The sequence below is a fragment of the Puma concolor genome, chromosome B1 (genome assembly GCF_028749965.1).
Source record: "Puma concolor isolate L17-30 chromosome B1, mPumCon1.1.hap2, whole genome shotgun sequence".
NCBI lineage: Eukaryota > Metazoa > Chordata > Mammalia > Carnivora > Felidae > Puma > Puma concolor.
In genome coordinates, this window is record NC_141670.1 from 118,285,789 (window position 1) to 118,309,551 (window position 23,763).

Here is a 23,763-nt window from a genome sequence, read left to right on the forward strand (position 1 = left end):
GTCACTGTGCAGCTCTTAAGGCAGTTAATAAAATCCTTTATACAGAGCAGGGATCTCTTCTTATGTGATAGTTTCAATGGAAACCTGAACAAATTGTGGAAATAAAGTTATGAAACCTTTTTAATATATCACCAGAGCTGTATAATTACAAATAGTTAACATCGCAAATCTGTATGTATTTTGCAATGCAGGAGCTATTTACTCAAAATTGGTATTGGAACATTTAAAAAAAAAACAGATTCTAGGGCACCTGGGTGGCTCAGTTGGTTAAGTGTCTGACTCTTGACTTTGGCTCACGTCATGGTCTCACAGTTTGTGACTTTGAGCCCCACGGCAGGCTCTTGTATGGATAGCGAGGAACCTGCTTAAGATTCTGATTCCCTCTCTCTGTCCCTTCCCGACTTGCTCGCTCTCAAAATAAACAAAAATAAACTTAAAAAAATTATTGAAAAAATGAATTCAGAATCTGACACATTTACTCAATAAGTAATTATCAAATGAATCTGTTTATCTCAGACATCTTCTAAATTTCCTGGGTATGAGCATTTTTATTCATTAAGAGTGGATTCTGTTTTTGAAATGATCCACAAGCCATTTGGAGCAAAGTCTAAAGAATAAGGTGCTTTACTGAGCTAGATATTACTTTATTTAGGTGAAAAACAAGTTAAAGCATTAAATCTGATTTTTCTGATAGAGCTTGTAACTGAATCTAAAAGCAATTCCCAAAAAGGAATTTCATACGTTTCTTTTTCAGAATCATTAGAACAAGAATATGGCATCCCAGAATTTCTGCTTTGGAAGTGGTAGCATCCATTAGCTATGAATAAGTTTAATGTTTGTGTTTTTTGGTTTTTTGTTTTTTTTGTTTTTTTTTTTTCAGATCAGTTTCATAAGAACTTAATTTGGTGGTGTGATTTAAATTTCCCAAACCATTACTTCTGTATAAAAAGTCCAAAATTAAACTTGTTATATATTTAAGAATATTACATTATGTATTAATTATACTTGGCTCTAAAGCAATATTTATCTTGTTTTTTAGACATCCACGGCTATTTCAGGAAATTCTTCTAGTACCAGTGTTTCTTCTTCAGTAACTAGTGGCCTAACTGGATGGGCAGCTTTTGCAGCTAAAACTTCTTCTGCTGGTCCATCAACAGCAAAGTTGAGTTCAACAACCCAAAACAATAGTGGGAAACCAGCTACCTCATCAACTAACCAGAAGCCTGTGGGTTTGACTGGTCTGGCGACATCATCTAAAGGTGGAATAGGTTCCAAAATAGGTTCCAATAACAACACTGCACCCACTGTACCCTTGAAACCACCTCCACCTCTAACTTTGGGCAAAACTGGCCTTAGTCGCTCCGTTAGTTGTGACAATGTTAGCAAAGTGGGTCTTCCTAGTCCGAGTAGTTTAGTTCCAGGAAGCACCAGCCAACTCAGTGGGAATGGAAATAGTGGGACATCAGGGTCCAGTGGAAATACCACTAGCAAAACCACTTCAGAATCAAGCAGCTCTCCCTTAGCATCCCTTAAAGGTCCAACTTCACAAGAATCACAGCTCAATGCCATGAAGCGATTACAGATGGTCAAGAAGAAAGCTGCCCAGAAGAAACTCAAGAAGTAATCTGGCCAAGTAGGTTTTTATTTGACATTACCCTAAAATCTTATTATTAGGACATAAACTGTAATATACTATAATTTAATAAAAATTTTCACAATGAAATTTCTATTATTTCTTACCTTAAAATGCTAAATGTTATTTAACAAAATTTGGAAATCTTTTTATTTTAAATCTGTTTACCATTTTTAAGTTTCCATAGTGTGTGAAAACACTGACTAGCATGATTAATTCTTTGGGTTCCTGGGTGGCTCAGTCAGTTGAGCATCCGACTCTTGATCTCAACTTAGGGTCATGATCTCACAGTTCATGAGTTCAAGCCCCATCACAGCATGGAGCCTGCTTGAGATTCTGTCTCTCCCTCTTTCTGCCCTTCCCTGTTCACACTCGTTCTTTGTCTCTCTCTCTCTCTCTCAATAAATAAATAAATAAATGAAAAAAAAAACCACAAAGTAATTAATTCTTGATGAGAACTTCTAGAATCCCAAGAGACTGGTAGTATATGTGAATTTTTTTAAAAAAAGGAATAGTTCATCTTCTAGCAAAGCCCTAAGAATTAGGGTTTTGAATTAGGTGCCTTATAAGATGGCAGGAATGACACTTTATTATAAAGTTTTCTACTTTCCCCTCAATATTCCAGATATTCATTGTTAGTCCCCAGCCTCATTTCATGATTCTCCCTCTCACCCCAAATATTTCATCTCCCCATTTTCAAAATTAACTTTTCATAACTGATTTCTCATATTTCTGTGTTATACCTTTTTTATCACTTCACATAATCATTTAGGGATGTATCTCTTCTGTAGATTGTGAACTCCCATGCCCTTTTAATGCAATATTTTTCTCCCATTGCCCACTTTTCCTCACACTGCCAGTCTAACATCTGCGCATAGTTAGTACCTAATAAATGTTGAGTTTTGATTTACCCTGATTATACACACACCTGAGAATTCTTGAGCAAAATATCCGCTCCAAAATAATTCCTGACTTGCTTACATGCTGGTAGTTTCTTCCTGTACCATGAAAAGAAAAAGGGCTGCTTTATTTCTATTGCCCAAAAGTATTGTAACGTTTCAATTTTAGTTACCTTTGTATAAAAGAAGCTCCTATATCATGATTAAATCTTGAAATTATTTTGATGTGTGTGTACATTGTTAAATCACAAAATGTGGGGAGTCTGAGCAGGAGCCTTATTTGTAAATTAACAAATTAGCCTACTGTTGTTTTACATATAGTTTTTGACAGAAGATATGAGGCTTTCTGGCCCAGAGAAACAATTTATTACTCACAGGAAAATTCAACAGCCATTTCATACTTCATGAATACCTCATTTCATCCAGAAACTGGAAATCCAAAATTTCCTTCATTCATTAGACTATGAGCAGCCTTATTTCTTCAACTTTGATATGTGCTACTAAATCTTTAAAACCTCTAATCTCAAACCCAGTCCCTTAATCTCTAGCTTTTTCTAACAATTTCTAAAATATATTGATACGAGATTTCTGTGACAATAAAAGGAAAGCTACTATTTTAAACGACCCTTAAATAATGGCACTAAATTATTCATAGTAAAATAGAATCCAAGATTGAGATAATCCCATTACTTACATGTGGAGTAAACATCTATTTACATGTTGAAAATCTGCCTACAGATGTTTCTGTTTTGAGAAACAGATTTCTGTGGATTAAACATAATTTGGCATGAGCCCCAAATCCCCATTAGGGTCAAAAAGAATAAAAAAAAAAAAAAGGAAAACCCATAAAATCATCATATTTGTTTATAGGTCAGGGCTAGTTTGACCTAAACTGGACAAAACGATCTGATACAAGCTAAGCTCGAATTAACAGTTTGTGTGACTGCAGTACCTATGAAAACTTAAAGCCGTAATGTACAGTTTGCACACTGGCACTTGAAGGGGAAAATTTTATCCCATCACAGCCAGAACACAAGTACTGGAAAGAGTTGAGAAGAGATGCAACTTTTTTTTTTTTTTTTTTAATTTTTTTTTAACGTTTATTTATCTTTGAGACAGAGAGAGACAGAGTATGAACGGGGGAGGGTCAGAGAAAGGGAGACACAGAATCAGAAGCAGGCTCCAGGCTCTGAGCTGTCAGCACAGAGCCCGACGCGGGGCTCGAACTCACGGACCGTGAGATCATGACCTGAGCCGAAGTCAGACGCTTAACCGACTGAGCCACCCAGGTGCCCCAGACGCAGCTTTTAATTTCTGTAGTATTTCAGAGAGGATGTTAGAAGCCTTTTTAGGAAGTTAGTTTTCATTGAGCATGGCTCTTTGTATAGGTTGTATGTGCATAAATATATATTTGGAATCTGTACATATGTGTAAGTATGCATACATTCTAGTACTGTATATAATCAGTTTGATATTTCATACAGGTATTTTTATATTAAAGTTTTCTTCAGGTAGATCTTAGACTTTGATTTTTTCCATACCATTTTTTTTTCCAAAGGTCATGCTTTTTTTTATTTTTTTAAATATAATTTGTTGTCCAGCTAGCTGGCTTACATATAACATCCAGTGCTCATCCCAACAAGTGCTCTCCTCAATCCCCATCACCCATTTTCCCTTCTCCCCCACCTCCCCCCATCCACCCTCAGTTCGTTCCCTGTATTTAAGAGTCTCTTGTGGTTTGCCTCCTTCCCTCTCTGTTACTATTTACCCCCTTCCCTTCCCCCATGGTCTTCTGTTAAGTTTCTCAAGATCCACATATGAGTGAAAACAAATGATATGTGTCCTTTTCTGACTTAATTCACTCAGCATACCTTCCAGTTCCATCCACATTGCTACAAATGGCATGATTTCATTCCTTCTCATTGCCAAGTAATATTCCATTGTATATATAAACCACATCTTTATCCATTCATCAGTTCCATACCATTAAGTGAGCTACAAAGCTTTTTAACTGACCATGTGATGAAAGTCACCAGCTTTATATTAATAGTATTTATCATTTAATTTATTTTGTTACACATAGGTTTCCCCACCACCACCACTAGATTTTAAATTGGATGAAGACAGAGATCTTGTTTGATTTGCACACCATTAGCACACCATTGCACAGCATCCCACTGTAATTCTCAATAAATATTATGCCAGTGAATGAATAGACCTATAAGTAGGTGAGCCAAAGTAAGCTTTTAGGATTGTAAGCTCAAATCATATTTTAGTAGAAATTTGGTCAATATCACTTTATGCACATTGTGCTTTGTTAGATTTTGGTGACTTAACAAAAAAAACCCACTAAATGAACACTGGCTTAAAGTCAGAAGACTTGGTTTTGAATCCCAGTCCCTCCATATATGAGCTGTGTAATCTTTGGTTTCCTCCTCTATAAAATATAGATGATAATTAATGAGATAAAATGGAAGGCATCTAACATTCTAAGGTTAGGTTTCTGATTCTGATACCTCACAAGGATGTCATGGTACTGTTTATTAGTAACAGATCATTTAATTATACTGTGATGATCACAGGTTGTATAGAAAATACATCATTTTATAAAAATAAATATATTAATACAATAATCATAAAAATTATATAAAGAATTAGAGAAAGCCATAAATACATTTGCACACCATAGTATTGTTTTCTTGTAAGATAAACTTGACTAAGAATATATCCCCTACATTTTTGAACAAGAGCTACTCATTCTGCTATATGCTAACGGGTGACTTATTTTACTGAAAAACCAAAGCAAATCTTGCCTATATCAAGAGTGTAATAACAGGAAAGAAGTAGCTGGCCTTCAGAGACACAGGTTGAATTCCAATGGTCCTGGTGTGAAGATGCGTTATATTGGATAATTTTATAGATAACAGATAATTTAATGACTAAGTTTTTATATAATTTAGTGTATAGAAGGAAGTAACAGAAAAAATTAGCCTTTAAAAATAGTAACATTCTATAAATAGTAGAATTTCCCCAGAGAATGTAAAGTTGAGTGTCCTTCCAGTCAATGAAATTTAATTACTTCTTCATCAACTATAATGTAAATTTGTAGGCTTAATTTGGCTTGAATTTTGTGAGGGCTAAATGTATTCAGTATTGGGCACTACACTGAGTACCTTAAGAAGCCATAGTTAGGACAAACGGGGTTTCAGTAAAGTAGTTTCCCCGCCATCTTAGAATATAAAGATTTTATCTCTGTTCACATGGCTTTGAGAGTGTTTTGCAGTAGACAAAAATCTAAGAAGCTTATGGGCAGTTTTTAATTTCATATTTCAGTAATAAAAACACTGATTTTTGTACATCATCTGAACTATTCATCACAAATAGTGACAGGCAGTTAATAGCCATCTCTAAAAGTCCAAATTATATTTCAGGCAAAATATGAAATACATCAGCACTTAAAAGTATTTCATGCAGTGCTGCATTTATATGATTAACAATGTGCGCTGTATCTCTTCTGCACAGCTCAACCTTCATAGAATTGTTTTATACTAATAGCAAAAGAGAATATTTTTCTAAAGTACAAGGAATGTTCGGACAGTGGCTTTGTGACTTTTTCACATGATTTAAGTACCCATGGTAATTTGTATTACTGGATCTTTTATAATTCCGAACATTATTATGTATACTAGAACATCTGTATTTAAAAATAAATACTAAATAAAATGTTTACATACACTTGTTTATTTGTTTTACAAAGGAAAACAGCCACAGAAATTTCTCCTTCATTCTTGGTAAAAATACCCATTTCAGAGAATTCTATATTTTACAATGACATTTAAAATTTAAAATACAAAGAAATAATTGTTTCTTCATGCCTTAATTGTAATGATGTCACCAATAGTTTTATCTTTTTAAACTTCTTAAAGACTTACATACATCATAACTATCTGAGTTTCATTTCCCCTATGTTCGACAAAATAATGTCTGACCTGAAAATTATAATTACTTGATTCTTAACAACATATCAAGAAAATGAAGGTATTGTATAACGTTAAAAAAACAAAGCCTAAATGGCCTATGAAATGTAGGTATATTTTTAAAATAGCAACTACATAGTTTTAGAGTAATGTATGTTCATTACAATAGTGAGGGACTACAGGAGATGGCTTCATTACACTTGCTCAGCAGCTAACTGCAGCTCTGATTTTAGTGGTGTGGTTTCTAAGAAGGTGAGACAGGAGGCATCAACCTAGGACCACACAAGCAGACAAAGCTTCTATACATCTAGTGACTTATTTCAGCCAAAACAGCAAATATGAGCTGTTTCTATCAATCTTCATTTTAAGGGGAGTATTGAAGTCACAGCTAATTTAAATACATGCATTTAATATATATTAAGTTATATATTAAACATATATATACTTTTATATATTAAAAGTATAAATATCATCTATAAAAAATACATTAGATATAGTTTCCCCACCAGTTTGGTTGTTGGGCATGTTCATAGTTACCACAAGTAGCAAGTTTGGATTTCCTTTTGTTTTGCCCTATGCAAACTGGAATTATGTTTTCACCATTGGGTACAAAGCACCATTTAAAAGACATAAAAAGTCTCTGTATGTCTAAAAGAGAATTTTCTTTTAGTATCCAAACTCAAAACAAGAAAATGTTATGCAAAAACAACTTACCATTAGAACCTTATAAAACTATCTTTAGATTAAGTATTTCAGGTACAATATTATGAAATGCAAATTATTCTGTCATGGAAATGTCTTAATTTCTATGGTTGTACATGTCATATGCATACTTAAAACAGCCGTCTGAAAATCACTGTTAATTTTGTTATTTGTATTCTTCAGTAATGTATGTTACAGTATACGTTCTAGAGATCAAATCTTTCAAAGTAACAATTAAATCTTTAATGTCATTATTAGCACATTCTATGTGGGAAATGAAAGTCCACTTTATGTTGGTGTTTAAAGGAAACCACTAAGTCAAACTTTAAATCTTTTTACTGTCCTAAAGGAGCATCAACAAGTCAATAAAATGTCTTGACAAAATATCCTGAAATCTTAGGGGACAATTTTGAGCTATTCCCAAGTGAAAGTTCAGTGTCCCAGGACATTGTGTTTCAGCAAATGTTATCCTTAATGCCTTCTTTGTCTAAGTACAATCGGCAACTAAAAATATTTACATCTTGGCTCAGAACATGGAGTACACATTCCACATTCATCATCCAAATGATTGAGCGATCCAAAAATATTTCCTCATTCAAGTAACATTAGTGATCATGTAGCATCGTTTTTAAACAATTATACTTTAAAAAATGTTTAAGCAAAACAAAACAAAAAAATAAACGTAGATACGTCATTTTCTCTAGACTAATATCATGGAAATCCTCCTAGCCCTTGATTTTGAAAAACTTCTCAATACTTAAATATACCTGAGAGAAAAATGGTCCTTATCAATGTCCATTATGTGCATCATTAAGTGCTTTGCTGACAGCAAATGTATACTCCTGGAGGGTTGCTACAGCATAGTGGTTAGGAGTGTAGATCCCAGAACCAGACCTACGTTTGAGTCCCAGCCCTTACTAGCAGTGTACCTGGGCTAAATTACTTCATCCATGTGGGCCACAGTTTCTTCATAATGTTGTGAGTATCAAATAAGTTACCACATGGGGCACCTGGGTGGCTCAGTCGGTTCAGCATCCAACTTCGGCTCAGGTCATGATCTCACAGTCCGTGAGTTCGAGCCCCACGTCAGGCTCTGTGCTGACAGCTCAGAGCCTGGAGCCTGTTTCAGATTCTGTGTCTCCATCTCTCTCTGAACCTCCCCCGTTCATGCTCTCTCTGTCTCAAAAATCAATAAAGGTTAAAAAAAATAATAAAAAATAAGTTACCACATAAGAAACATATAGAACAGTTTTTGTCATGTAGTATGCATTCAGTAAATGTTAGATAATTATAAGGTCATTCAGGGTTTTTTTCATTTAAAACTTACAGTAAAGAGATGTTCCACAACAAAGATTTCTAGCTGGCTGTTAATTCCTATTATGTATATTTAGTATATTCCCTGGTTTATGCATAACAGTGTATAATCTATATCACATAGTATACATAACCATATAATGAATATAATTACATGTGTGTGAGTGTATATGTGCACACACACACAAAAGAGAATGAGAGAAAAACATTTGAGGCAAAATACATAATACAATACATTGAAAAAAATCTTATCCTTAGATCCAGCCTTTCATGCTGATAAAGGATACATTTATCTTTTCAAAGATCTCCATTTTTAAGTAGTTGGTAGTTGGAGCTTTAGCTGTTTGTTTTGCTGTTTCTGTTTGTTTCCCTCAACATTTATTCTTCAAAATACATTTTGAAATAATCTTGTTAGGAAGCAGTCTTCCTTAAAACTTGATACAGTATCAGTTCATGTAGTATGGAGGTTTCTTGATTTCTAGACCAACATTTTGTAAGTTTTATGAGGTAGCCCATCAATAACCTGCCAGAAAACAGACGTCAAGGGCTTCTTTTCTTAAGCATAAGTCATCTTCCCAAGGTAGTTAGCTGGCACATATCCTTTCTGCCCTTGAACTTCAGCCAACCACCACTCTTTATTGCCACTTAGGTCACAAAATCTAAGTATGTGGACTCTTTGGTACTCCTGAAGGCTGAGTTCATGGTCACTTCGTGCTTGAAAAGCATGAACTGCATAGAAAATCTAGACAGAAGGAAATGCCATTATTGGAAGCAGAACCAATATTTAGAAATATTTAGACAAACATTACAAAGATTCCCAAGCTTTTAGAACACTGTTCTTTTTTCAAAGTCACATTCCCCAATTCCTTCTGATGGATTTACTTTGCTAAACCTTGACCCAGATGAGAATAGTTCAATAGGCATTCTTATTGTTCTTTTGGGAGGAGTCTAAACTGTCCATGCTTGAAGGCAATTTCCCAGCTTCTATTAAATGATTATTTTATTTATTTATTTTATTTTATTTTTATTTTTTTTTTTAAGTAGGCTCCACACCCAACATGGGGTTTGAACTCATGACCCTGAGATCAAGAGTCGCATGCTCTACTGACTAAGCCAAGCAGGGGCCCCTAAAAGATTTTTTTTTTTAATGTTAATTCTTTTTTTTTTTTTTATTCAGTAATTGCTCTAAGAATCTCTTCTACAGAAATAGAGACATTAGCAGAGATTTTTATATAATAATATTACTGCAATCCCCATTTGTAAGGTGAAAGTGAGGGAAATGGAAGTAGCACTGAATGTTCAGTAAGAGGAGAATAGTTAAGTCTATTCTGTACCTTTATACTAAGGAAATTTGTGACGTTTACAGTAAGTAAATTTAGTCATTAAAAATGCTGTTTTCTGAGACTAATAGCATGGAGCAAATGCTTTATGATGAAACAGCCAAAAAAAAAAAAAGAAAAAGGATATAAAATCAGTTGTATAAGTCTAAAACTGTTAGTTTCTTTGGTAGAATTAGAGGTGATTTTCATTTTTACTTGTTTCTTTATATTCTAAGCCTTTATAATGACAATGCATTAAATTTATAATTTTTAAATAATTTTAAGTGGCCTAGAAGAAATTAATAAAACATGCTTCAGTCAAAAGAATTTTTCTCTAACCTTAGGGCACCTGGGTGGCTCAGTCGGTTAAGCAAGTCCGACTCTTGGTTTTGGTTCAGGTCATGATCTCATGGTTCATGGGTTCAAGCCCCACATTGGGCTCTGTGCTGACAGAGCCGAGCCTGCTTGGGATTCCATCTCTCTCTGCTCCTCCCCCACTTTCTCTCTCTATATAAAAATAATCATTAAATATTTTTTTCTCTAACCTCAAAAGAATACTTAAGAATTATTAGATGCATAAGAAGCCCCTACATGTTTAGTCCTTTTCCACTAAAATTGTAAGATTGATAACAGAAATGTTTATTTACATCATAAAATTAAGCCATTGACTAACATTTTATTTATTCATTCAATCAAAATTTATTAAGTGCCTATCAAGTGCCAGATATTGTCAGAGAACTTACAACCCAGTTCGGGAAAAATGTGCCCCACAAAATGTACACACATACCAAACAAAAAACACCCTACTCACATGAGAGATATATTAACTAATTGTGAGCTAGTTTTTGAAAAAGGTAACCTTCTGTAGGTGACAAAGTTGATAAAGGGGTCGATATGTCATATTTCAAAGTACAGGGAATATGTGAAAACAGTATATGGGAAAGGCAAGCAGATTAACTTTCTCAAAATTGAGAGTCAATGTTAAAAGAAAATGATAAATAAGATGACTTCACTGAACAGGAAAGGAGACTGGGGAGTGTAGGGAGGGGACTATATAGTTAGCAGCATAAGTTATTCTTGTAGATGTTGAACTATTATTTAACTTCTGATGAAGATTTGACATCATTGATTTTATATCGTCTCAACAACTCCGGCATGAGCTCCACTTCAAAGAGAGAGCATTTATGGAGTGCTTGGTTGGCTTAGTCAGTAGAGCATGTGACTCTTGATCTCAGGGTTGAGTTCAAGTCCCAGTTGAGTGTAAAGCTTACTTAAAAAAGAGAGAGAGAGAGAGAGAGGAACACTTAAACTTTACTGACCACATCATGGTACACAGTAGGAATTCAAATATATGTTAATTTGACTTAAAAGTTGAGTTGAAAGGCTTGGATATTCTACAAGAATATACAAGAGATGGCCTTGCATCATATAAGATACACACAAGACAGATTGTTGGGCATGGATTATTTTGTAATTTAAAAATTAAAGAAGAAAACAAAAGGGAAGATGCTATAAGGTCTTGAGCAATGGAGTGGCAGCAATAACCGCCATCTTTTCTAGCGCTCATGAGTTTACATGTCAAATGTGCTTCATCCTCAACAACCCTGTGAGCTGTGAATTGGAGTACTACAATGCATTAGTCATAGAGTTAGTGCTGCTGGGACTGTATTTTCTAACTCCAGTGCTTGGTCCATTTCTCATACTACTTTAGGAACCAAACTCTTGTTCTAGGAAGGATGAGCAGAGTATATTCTTGTGGAAAGGGATTGAGGTCTCTAATATGTTGTTGCTGATGTTTTTGTTGTTGATGAGGAAATGAAGATATTGATTAGATTCACAAGAGAAGAGTGGAGGATTTGGTGGGCAAAAGCTTTCAGGAATCTGATGTACCATAGTACAGTTTCTGAAATTATCAGTTAAGAGCCTGTGTTAACAGTTACTAGCCAACTTGTATAATTTTTACTTGTTTCCTTGGTAAAACATATATGCTTTACCAATGCAGCTATAGATTGGTTAGCAGATTGAATTACCTACTAATATATGATTCCTAAATAGTTGTGGTGGTTTTTCACTTTGGCACACATTCTCTCAAAAGGAATATAAAATCTTCCACCTAGATCTATTTGGTATGACATTACAGCAGAGGTTATATTTTATACACTAAATATAGATTTTCATGAAATTGTAAATTTAAAGTACAAAATTATATACTTTAAGTGATCGTGATCCAGAATTAATTTAGGATAAGTATATTTCAGTTTTATATGTTTATGCCTCCTCTGGAACTAAGTCCACTTTTAAAGAGAAAGCAGTTGATAACATTAGACTATAAGTTAGAAGTTTTCAGCCTGTTCTAGATAAAAGCTGAAGAATTTCTCATTTTTTGGAATATTTTAGTTGTTCCAAACTAATAATTTTCTAGCTTGCAATGTTAATGTTTGGTCCAGATGCATTAATTACATTTTATTAATTTAATCCATGGTCATCTGATCCTTCTCTCTTTTTCCTCAGTATTTATTAAAATATATTTTATTCACTGCTTCTTTGTACTCTGTAAAGCTCTGGCTCATTGTATGTACTCTATTCTATGAATACAACCCAGTTCTCCACGGCACTTACTTTTTTTTAAATAACACTGTGTACCGAATTATTGACTCATACTCAATGTATTATCCACTGTTTATTAACCACCAGATTTCTCCCTGTAGTAGCATTGCCAGCTAGGCATTCCCCTATTCTATATTTGTGCATTTAATTATTCCTCCCTTAGTGGCCACATTAGCTGTCTCCACTGAATCTCATTTTATTGATTTCTTCCCAGTTCTTCAATTAACAACAACAATAATAATTTATTTTAATCTTCCTTTCCAAAACTAAAAAGCTGCAAACCCAGTATTTACAGTATATGTCATATGTAGTTCAGGAAGCCAAGATGGTTATATTGCATGAAAAATGCTCTTTCTTCTCTTCCCTCCAGGAACAAGCTTTCACATTCTTCAGTGAACAATTATATATTGTTATTATGCAAGCAATTTTTATAAAGAAATAATTTTAAAGAAAGGTAAGAAAGAATCACCCAACTGCTATTAATATCTTGTATTTCTTCCCTTCTTTCCTTCCTTCCATCCTTCCTTCCTCCCCTCATTCCTTCTCCTCATCCTTTCTTTTCTTTCTACCAACCTGAAGTAACAATAAACATGGAATTGTAGTATACATAATTTTTGCAGCCTGCTTTTTGCTTTAAAATATATTTGAAAATCTTCATGTCAATAAATAGTTCTCTAATGCCTCATTTTAATGACTGCTTATATACATTATATTACAGCTTGATGGCTCATTTTGAAATACTTTCTAAACAATGACATACTACACATGTAGCATTATCATCAAAAATAGTTGAAACATGTAAAGATGAAGGCCCAGAGAGTGAATTTAGGATTATCTGCAAAACAACTAACTTTTCCTAAGTTTCTAATTCAAGATTTATGTTGTCAGTATGATTTATGTGAAAAAAAGGAACCTCACTGATTCTCAGACATTGAACATCGCTTTAAAACTGGGTTTAGCCATTATCAAACCTGGTCCACTTTGAGACGTGCTGAAGATTGCATCACATTCGTCCTCTACCTTGCTTACCAAGCAAGGCATCTTAGATATTATGATAGACAGACTTCTAAAATGGACACCTTCTGTTGAACATGTCCTGCATAATAAGTTCCCTAATACACTGACTGTGAGTTAGCCAAAGATTATCCTGAGTGTGCCTGATGTAAATAAGTGAGCCCTTTAAGAGAGAGTTCAGACCATTTCTGAAGGGAGAACTTTAAAACCAGAGAGATGCTCATCTGCTAGCCTTGAAGAGGCAGCCATATTGCAAACTGCCTACAGACGTAGCCACATGGCAAGGGTCTGAGAGCAGCCTCCAGTTATTGAAAGTGGTTCTCAGCTGATGGCCAGCAAGAAAATGGAGGCCTCGGTCCTACCAGGACAAAGAGCTGAGTTTTGCCAACAACCACAAGCTTGGAAGAGAACTGTGAGTTTCAGGGAGGAACACAGGCCCGAAACCATCTGGATTGCAGCTATGTGACATGCTAAGCAGAGCACACAGCTAAGCTGTGCCTGGACTTCTGACCTTGGAAATGGTGAGATAATTCATTTATGTTGTTTTAAGCCGCTTTGTGATCATTTGTTGTGCATCATAGAAAACTAAGTCAATCATGTCATTACTATTTGACAGGCAAAAGGGGAAAATACATTAGGATAGGAAGGCATATTTGTTTGACTGTTTTTGTGATATTTTTTGATCTAGCATAAAGTAGTGAGTCAAGAGATTAAAGATTAAATCCTTTAGTATAAATCAGTACTGTCAGGTTGTGAATATCCATTAACTCCTCCCCATTATTCTTACAGAGTCTCTGGACCATAATTTAGGGAGCTTCTAAAACATTAGGAGAAAGTCCATGCTTTCTGTGTGGCATGTGCATGGAGGAATCTGAATGGATTGGTTCTTCAGTCCCAATAAGGGACCAATAAGGACAGTGACCATATCCCCCAATTATACCGGTCACAGTTATCTCATCTAGTAGGCACTCTCTTTCATTAACAAAAGTGTCTTATTATAGATATTAAGTTATATTTTCACCTTACCCATAAGACTTCTGATCCACTAGAACCATTCTAGAAAATGTGGGAGGCTTTAAACCCAACAATTTTTTTTCTTGAGTGGCTGGGAGAATGCATAAGCAAGTTAAGTCTTTAGAGCAGTGGTTTCTAACCTTTTAAAATAGAATTTCTCTTTGAAAATATGTTGAAAGCTATGGACTTCTTTTACCATAATTATTTATGCTCATATGCACAAAATTTCCAACATATTTGAGGTGATTTATAAATCCTTCCAAAGCGCATTCATAGATCCCTTTTATTCTTGGAGTTCACATTAAAAACTTAGCTTGAGTATAAAAACTGCAGAGCCACTAGTCTGAAGTCAGTCTGAACATGCCTATTTATGATTAATTTTTAGGATCCCAGTGATGCCTCCTGAATATCAGGCATAGAGCAAAGCTCCCTCTCTACCTGTCTTTCTTGTCAGGGCCCACTGGAGCCATTAATAAGAGTAGATTACAGTCTACAACACCAATGGCAATATGATATTTCAATTCTGGAAGAAAGCAAAAAAAAAAAAAAAAGTGTTACTGCCACAGTAGGAAAGGATAGGGAAAGAAATGGTGAGTCAAAGTGTCATCTTGTTAAACCAAAACAAGTTTCAGTTGATGTTCCTGATGATAAAATAAAATCAAGAACATAAGTTTAAATAGCTGCACAGAAAATTGCTTTGCAGGACATCTCAAATGTGCATATTACAATATGCAATGTATTCTCACTGTTCACACACACACAAAAAGATACAATTAACTCTCACTTTTCAGTCACCTTCTAGGGACCTCTATAATGCATTGTTCTCTTGGACTGTCACACCACAAATATGGGGGTTAACCATTCTCTTCTCTCCACACTTTCTAAGAGTCAACAAAATGAAAACATCAGCCCTCTGGTAAGGATTAGGAAGATCATACAAGGTTTTCCTTCTGTTTCTGAGGGCTAAACAGTAGTTGCATAACTGGAAAAGTCTAGGAACTACTAGCTCATGTACCTCTATTGACTAGAATTAAGACATTAAGGGAAATATTCCTGTGTAGTCTTTCCTTCTGTCGCTCGTGCTAGGGTTTCTAACAGGTACATTGTCTTCAAATCATAGTCAATTTACCGGGACAGACTTTGTCCTACACGGGAGAGGCCCGCAATTTGAGCTGAATTATTTTAACACAGAGGGAGGTATTCAGGGATCCTATGTGGCCACTGATCCAAGCTGCATTTTCTAATCCAGTTTTGTTAGGAATAAAGCTTTCATATATATATATGTGTATATATATATACACATATATATATAATATTATATTTCATATATATAATGTATTATATAATATATATATATATATATATATATCCCTGACACCAAGGTCTATTTTGAATCAGTTCCAAACTCAGAGGAAAAGGAGTACAAATTGCACTTTATGAAGAGATATTATCAATATACTTTGTTTTGAGTAAAAAGAAATTATCTCATTTTTTTTCCTCTCTTGGTAATGGAAACTTCTAATGGACCTAATTCACATGAAACATATTGATAGGATTACTCAAAGAGAATTACTTTGCAGTAGTGGCTATTAGGAACTAGACTACAAATCCCATGTGGAAAGAGCCTAAGTGAGGTGCTTACTCCAAAAGCCCCTGTAAAAGCCAATAAGAACTGGAGCTCAACATTAAGCCAGCTTTAGGGTGTCTTGACAAATTTGGCCCTCAGATTTCTGTCCTTCTAGGTTATTGGGATAAGTTAAAAGTCTGCCAGGACATTTAATCATGACTATACATTTCACTGATAAAATTTCATTAATCTATTGTTATTACAATGTAATTTTGTTTTCTAGAAACTTTGAATAAACTAAGAGAATGAACAAGGAATAGAAAAACAATGTTTTGAAACTTCAAGAGAAGAGTGATAGAAACATATAGTAATGTCTAGATGAATTAAGAATCAGTTATGACTGGGAGAAATTATTTGCAAATTATACCTGATAAAGAACTTGCATCCAAAGTATATAAAGAACTCTTGCAAGTGGATAATAAGAAAGAAAATGACCCAATTTTTAAAACGGGCATATATTAAATGGACATTTCACTAGAGAAAATACAAGAATGGCCAATAAGTACATGAAAGATATTCAACAGCATTAGTCAAATGCAAATTAAAACCACAGTGAGATACACTTCACACCCATTGGAGTGGCTATCCTAATAATTTTAAAAAGGCAGTAAGGTGAGGATGTGGAAAAACTGCAGTCCACAAGCCCCATGCACTGCCAGTGGGTATGTAAAATGGTGCAGCTACTTTGAAAAACAGTCTGGCAGTTTCTTTTTTTTTTTTTTTTTTCAATTTTTTTTTTTTTCAACGTTTATTTATTTTGGGGACAGAGAGAGACAGAGCATGAACAGGGGAGGGGCAGAGAGAGGGAGACATAGAATTGGAAACAGGCTCCAGGCTCTGAGCCATCAGCCCAGAGCCTGACGCGGGGCTCGAACTCCCGGACCGCGAGATCGTGACCTGGCTGAAGCCGGACACTTAACCGACTGCGCCACCCAGGCGCCCCATTTTCTTTAAACAAGTTAAGCATATATTCACCGTAACAACAAGCAATTCTACTCCTAGGTATCTACTCAAAATAAATGAAATCCTCACAAAGACTTGTACATAAATGTTTATAGCAGCATTATTCATAATAGAAATTACCCAAAATGTCTATCAACTGGTGAATGGATAAACAAAATATGCTATATCCATAGAATGAAATACTATCAGGTGATAAACAGCAACAAAGTACATATATGTACTGCAACATGGATGAATCTCAAAAACATTATGCTAAGTGAAAGAAACTAGCTGCAAAGTCCCACTTGTATGGTTTCATTAATACAAAGTATACCAAAAAGTCAAATATAGAGAGAAAGAAAGCAAATCAGTCATTTCCTGAGGCTAGGGTGGGAAAGAGAACTGACTGCAAAAGAGTGCAAAGGATTTTGGGGGGTGAAGGGAATGTGCTAGAATTGGATTGGGGTGATAGTTGCACAGCTCGGTAAATATACTCAGTCATTGAATATATGCTTAAAATAGATGGATTTTATGATGTGTAAATAAGTCCTTAATAAAGATTTTGTAAAATTTATGAATTGGACAAGAATCAGTGTTATCACTGATGAAAGAAACTAAACTATTTTGAAGGGCAGTATGGCAATGTCTATTAAGGCTTTAGATGTATATACCCTTTGACTCTCCAGTATTCTCCTATGTATATATTTATATATACTCATATTCTCCAATATATATACCCTTTGACTCTCTAATTTATCCTGTGTATATACTCATATAAGTGCACACAGATAGATGAACGAGGATCTTGTGTGAAGTAGTTTGAAATTCTAAACCCCTCCCCAAATATTCTAAATGCCTATTATTAGAGTACTAGTTACATAAATTATGATATATCCACAAAATAAATTACTATGAAGAATTTTTTAAGAAATAAGGTAGTATTTAGGTACTGTTGTGTGTAAGGTACATTGTTAAGTGGAAAAAAATAACCAAATTATGTTAACACATATATGTTCCCACTTGTAAAAATATGTGTTTGTACATGCACAGAAAATGTCTGAAAACATAAACCCTAATACTTGTCTCTGAAGAGTAGAGTTGGGGGAGAAGGGAATAAAGATCTTTACTTCTAATTTATGTATACCTTTATACCATTTTAACTTTTCACAGATAACATGTATTACAAATTTAAATGAATTAATAAAAAGCCACTAAAGAAAAAAGCAAGTTAAAAAAAGAGAAGCAGTTAGTTGGTCGCCACTTGAGGTTTAACAGTTAAATATATTTAAACTTTCTGATGTAGGAAAAAGGAGTGCTACATTATAGGTAACTTATAAATTTGCAAAAGAATTATCCCAATAGTCTCCGCTTTGGTGCAGTGCGGGAAAAGTAGCTCTTAAAGGTTTCAGGATATGGTACAAGAGATTAAAAATGGCCAATTACTAGATAGCTCAATGATGTTACTGCTCTTAGAGGAATCATGGACAATTTTCCACATGCTGCTTATGGCGGCAATCTGTTCAGTATTGAACTGTTTTTCTCTGATGGAGGAATATAAAAAGGCCATCTTTGCTTTACTCCAAGTACATAACAGCAGGATAGTAATAGTAACAGTTTCTATTTACTGAGTGTCTACTCTGTGCTGGGTACTTTACATATATACGTTTTCTCTAATCCTCACATCAAGTCCGCAAAGTAGGAATTATTGTCCTCTTTTCCTCACTTGACGAACAGGCTCAGAGAATTAAATTCCTTGCAGAAAGGTGCACAGAAAATAAGTGTTCATAGAGCTGGGTCTTCTTGCTATCAAAGCTGACACTTTCACCAAGGCTTGCAGCAAGATAGAGCGCTGTTAGAACATCTTTCATGATTTGAACAGCCAAGCAGTTTTACATCAAGGTTCAAATTCTTACCTGTTCATCTACCTCTTGAGAACTGTCAGCGTCAGTGCCGTTTGTTTCAAACTTTCCATATGTGCCACTAAGAGATGAGCTGCTATCACTTACGCTACTTTCTGGGGTGCCTGTGACACTGTCACTAGCTGGCCGTGAGGACACAAAGAGGCTGATGTTATCAAAATCGTCATCACAGAACCTGTTCTCAGCATCCACCTTCTGCACTTTTGCAGGATTGTAGGGTTTTAAGAAGGAGGAATACACATATCCTTTTATAACTGGATAGGAAACAGAAAGAAAGAAAGAAAAAAAGAAGGTCATTTGTGTACCCTCACCAAACATTTGTGTTTAGAGAAGCACAGAGTGGCCCGTGGGGAAATCTCCACCTGAAAAGAGGGGGTAGTTTTGTGCATTTTATGCAAAAAAAAAAAACAAAAAAAAACCCTTACTTCCTGTGTCAACGAGCCACCTGCTGGTACTCCCCAGTGGATCTTTCTGTTCCATCACAGCCACCAATTCCCCTCCTAGAAGATTGATGTCATATTCTTGTGTAGCATTGCACTTCCGCTTTGCCTGGTAGAGTTCTTCTTTACTGTACGTGGACAGAAGTTTGGAGCGGTGAACATCGGTTTGACGTGGCACTTCAGGCTGGGAGAAGTAAGGAGAAATTTTGGTTTACATAGATGTATAATAAAATCCTCACTGAACTGGTAAATACTCCTTCTTTGGAGATTTTTTTTTTAATGTTGAAGCCATCCACTGATTTGGGATTATTTCAACACTAAGGCATTGTTGGAATTATTGTGAAGCATCCAGCTGAGTTCTGCAGTGAAAAATTCTCCAGTTAGCACATGAGGGCAGTGTTGCAGAGAGGAAAGAAAATCCAACTGAGCATAAGGAGGCAGAGGTTCTAATCCCTCTTGGATAGAACAATTTTTAATTTTTTGCCGTACTGTAGACAACCCCTTGTGTATTAAGCACTTGAAAAACACTGTTTAATTAAGTAAATTGTATATGTGCATGTCTTTTTCTGGGAAACAATACCAGTAAATTAGGCAGGAGTCAAAAGGCCTAGACCCCTCCCAGCTCTGCCTCTAGTGATTTTGAGAAAGCCACTTTATCTTCAGTGCCTGGGATTCCTTATCTAGAAAAATGAAGGAGTTGGACTATATGATTTTGCTCTATAAAATTCTATTCATTCATTCAGGAGATATTTATATCTGTTGTCAGGCACCATTTTAGCATCTTGGGATATGTCATGTATAAAACAGGCAAAAATCTAGGACCTTACAGAACTCATAGTATAGAAAGTAGAAATAGACAAGAAATCCTAAATATAATAGGTAGGTAAGTTACAGGATACTAGGATGAGATAAGTGATATGAAAAATAATACACTGTGATTTGAACAAGGAAAAGAAGTGATAGTCATTGTGATTTGAACAAGGAAAAGAAGTGATAGTCATTGTCACGAACCATACCAAACTCACCAGAATTTGCACAGGCTTCTTCTTTTCAAAACTAAGTTTCCTCTCAATAAAGGTGGCACTGTTGTCCTTTACAAAATTAAGATTTTGAACCTCTTCTAGTACTCGATTCTGAATTTCAGAGATGCTCGAGGCCAGCAGTGGTACCTATAGGTAGAAATGATATGGCATTCTTCTCAGACAACTATTTAACCATGTTAGATATTGAATTTAGTAGAGTTGTGACAAGCAAAGAAAGTGTAAGATAGCTCCACAGCAAGAGATTGGGACAATGTTAGAAGATTTAGATAAAAATGGTCTAAATAAACTTTTTAAAAAAAAAGTCTAATTTAGTTTGCTGTCTCTGGAAACCTCACTAAAATGATAGGGATAATTTTTTAAAGGTTCAAGCCTAAATAAAAGAACACAAGAGAAATAAAAAACACAATGGAATTTTGGAAGAAGGGCTCAGGAATTGATGGCAAGAGGGTCTTCCAATGTGGTAGGGTGGGATAGGGGGAAGGAGAGAGAAGCTAAAACAAGAAGCATTGGTTAAGAGCCTGTGGCAGCTTTAAAGCAAATCAGCACATTCTTTGACATGCCTCTCCTCAGGAAGTGGAGTGGAGTCCATGCCCTCTCCCCTCAAAAGTGGGTGGGTTTTTTTAATTGCCTCCATGAACAGAATGGAAATGAATGGAACGACAGAAGTGATGCTATCTGACTTTCAAGATTAGGCTAAAAAAGACTGTATAGCCTCTGCTGGTTTCTTTTGTGACACTCACTCTGGGAGACTTAATATTAACCATGGAAGAAGGCCAGTTGCACCGTGGACGCCATATCAAAAGACCGTGTTGAAAGATCGGAGCAGGGTGAGAGGTCTATGGAGCCCCAACTGTCCTAGTCGCCAACTGTTTGAGTCTTCTGTCATCACCCCATCTCCCACCTCAGACATGGGCCTGAGGAAGTCTTTGAGATGACTCTAGCCCCAGCTATTATCAGACTACAACCTTATAAGGGACACTGAGAATGACTTCCTTGAGCCCAGTGAACCTCCAGAACCATGAGAGACTATAGTAATAAATGACTATTGGTTGTTACATGCTGCCATATTTGGTGTAATTTGTTACGCAGCTATAGGCAACTGGAATCATCCAAATATCCTTCCATAGGAACAGGTTAATACACAAAGCTATACATACCATATGATTCCATTTTCATGAAATACAAACCAGGCATAACAGTCTATGATATATATGTAAGAAAAATGTTTACCTTTGAGGGACTGTAGCCAAGGAGTGGTCATGAGTGGCTCTTAAGGGGAACTGGAAAGGGCTAATGTCTAGATTTTGATGGTGGTTACACAGATGTATGTATTTGCAAATATTCATTGAGATGGGCACTTCAGACTGATGCACTTTACCATACATAAGTTATACTTCAATTTAAAAAGTTTAAAATAAGGAAATGATCAAGGAAATGCAAATCAAAACCATAATGAGATATCACTTCACACCCACTGGGATGGCTATAAAAAAAAAAACACAAAAAACAAAACCAAGGACAGGTAGATATAAGGAATGGGAACCTCAGTTATCACTGTTGCGAATGTAAAATAGTGCGGCCACTTGGGAAAAGTCTGGCAGTTCTTGAAAAGGTTAAACACAAGAGTTAGCATATGATCCAGCAATTCTACTCCTAGATATGTACCCAAAAGAAATGAAAACATACATCCACTAACATACATTCACTAAGATCTCAAATGTTCATAGTTGGCCAAAAGTGGAAATAACCCAAATGTCCATCCACTGGTGATGGATAAATAAAATGTGGCATATCTCTACAATGAAATATTATTTGTCAATAAAAAGAATTAAGTACTGAAACATGCCACAACATGGATGAAACTTGAAAACATTATGCTAAGTGAAAGAAGCCAGTCACAAAAAACCACATTTTATAGAATTCTATTTATATGAAATGTCCAGAATAGGTAAATCTAAAGAGACAGAAAATAGACTGATGATTGCCTAGGGCTGGGAGGTTGGGCAGAAATGTGGATTCACTGCTAATGGCACAGGGTTTATTTTGGGGGTGATGATGATGTTCCAAAATTGATTGTGGTGATGGCTGCACAACTCTTGTGAAAATACTAAAAACTGTGGAATCGCATACTTTAAATGGGTGGAATATATGGTATGTGAATGATATCTCAATAAAGCCGTTATCCAGAAAATAGGGGGTTGGTTGTACACTATTGTATAGTTATGCAGTAGACTAGTATGAAGCTATAGAAGAGAAGAGAAAGCTCTCTGTGTACTGACATGGATGCATCCCCAGAAGGTTAAATTGCAGAATGCTGCCATAATTTCCTAGTTTTATATAGGGAAAATATATACAGAAAAATATATACATATTTGCACTTCTAATGGCATGAAGAAACCATAAACGGATAAATTAGTAACAGCGGGGGTGGAGTCGGGGATGAGTCATTAGGGGACAGGAGTCTATGTGAGGCTGCTTATACATTTTTATGTAGTTTTGCCTTTTGAACCATATAAGTATAGCACCTGTTTATTCACCTTAATTTAATTCAAAGGATAAGCTAAAAGTTAATTAAATACACAGTGAAAAATAAAGTCAGGACAATTAATTTTCCTCCAAATGTTGCCCATTAAATATCTACCCAGCTGAATGAGAACTAATTGAAATGAGGGGCAAAGAAACCACACTGATTTTTTTAAGTTGGTATTAGGTTGTAAATATCTTTCTTCTCCGTCAGGGAAATAGTCATAAAATCATATCCTAATGGAAAGCTAAATTACACACACGTGCACACACACACACACACACACACACACACACACACACACACACCGTAGGCCTTTTTTTTTTTTTTTCCATAGAGGAAAACAGAAGCAAAAGTGACTGGTTTGACAGTTACTCTGTTTCTGTCATTACATTGAGATGGCCATCTTTTAGGATCCGTATCTTACACAGTCATGGTTAGCATTGAAGAACTGTTGAATAGGAAGAGAGTACAAAATAAATATTGATAAACTTCAGCAAAGCATCAAGCAGGTGGAGCTACCCTGGCTTCACTGATGAGTGGAACAAAGCTAAAAGGTGTTTGGTATTCAAAGAGGAACCTCCAAAAAGAAATACACGTGTGCAAGTCACCACAAACCTGAACTAGGAAATTTTCCTATGGAGGAAAGAGAAAGAGACTATATGACTGGCTTCAGTTAAAATACAGCCTCTGCCCCAGGCACACACATGCACCACACACATACCCACTGTGAACAGGGCCACTTGACATAGCTGTGGGTTTCTTTTCTTTTCTTTTCTTTTCTTTTTT

The 23,763-nt window shown here is 35.5% G+C and overlaps 2 protein-coding genes across 5 annotated transcripts in view; one reads left to right on the forward strand and one right to left on the reverse strand.

The window, feature by feature from the left end:
• The window catches only part of INTS12 (integrator complex subunit 12), a 35,632-nt gene extending 22,570 nt beyond the window's left edge, over nucleotides 1-13,062 (forward strand). For 2 of the 3 annotated variants that reach the window (XM_025922016.2, XM_086704470.1), the window contains exon 7: nucleotides 1,040-1,723. In XM_025922016.2, coding sequence (XP_025777801.1) covers nucleotides 1,040-1,624 — 585 coding nt within the window. In that variant the 3' untranslated portion in view covers nucleotides 1,625-1,723. Of the gene's footprint in view, nucleotides 1-1,039; nucleotides 1,724-12,821 lie in introns of those variants that run through there. The other variant, XM_086704469.1, reaches the window with a different exon arrangement.
• Nucleotides 6,258-23,763, reverse strand: part of ARHGEF38 (Rho guanine nucleotide exchange factor 38) — a 136,481-nt gene continuing 118,975 nt past the window's right edge. For both annotated transcript variants that reach the window (XM_086704468.1, XM_025921373.2), the window contains 4 exons: nucleotides 20,433-20,576; nucleotides 19,393-19,591; nucleotides 18,962-19,221; nucleotides 6,258-9,267 (listed from right to left, as the gene is read on the reverse strand). In XM_086704468.1, coding sequence (XP_086560594.1) covers nucleotides 9,082-9,267; nucleotides 18,962-19,221; nucleotides 19,393-19,591; nucleotides 20,433-20,576 — 789 coding nt within the window. In that variant the 3' untranslated portion in view covers nucleotides 6,258-9,081. The remainder of the gene's footprint in view (nucleotides 9,268-18,961; nucleotides 19,222-19,392; nucleotides 19,592-20,432; nucleotides 20,577-23,763) is intronic.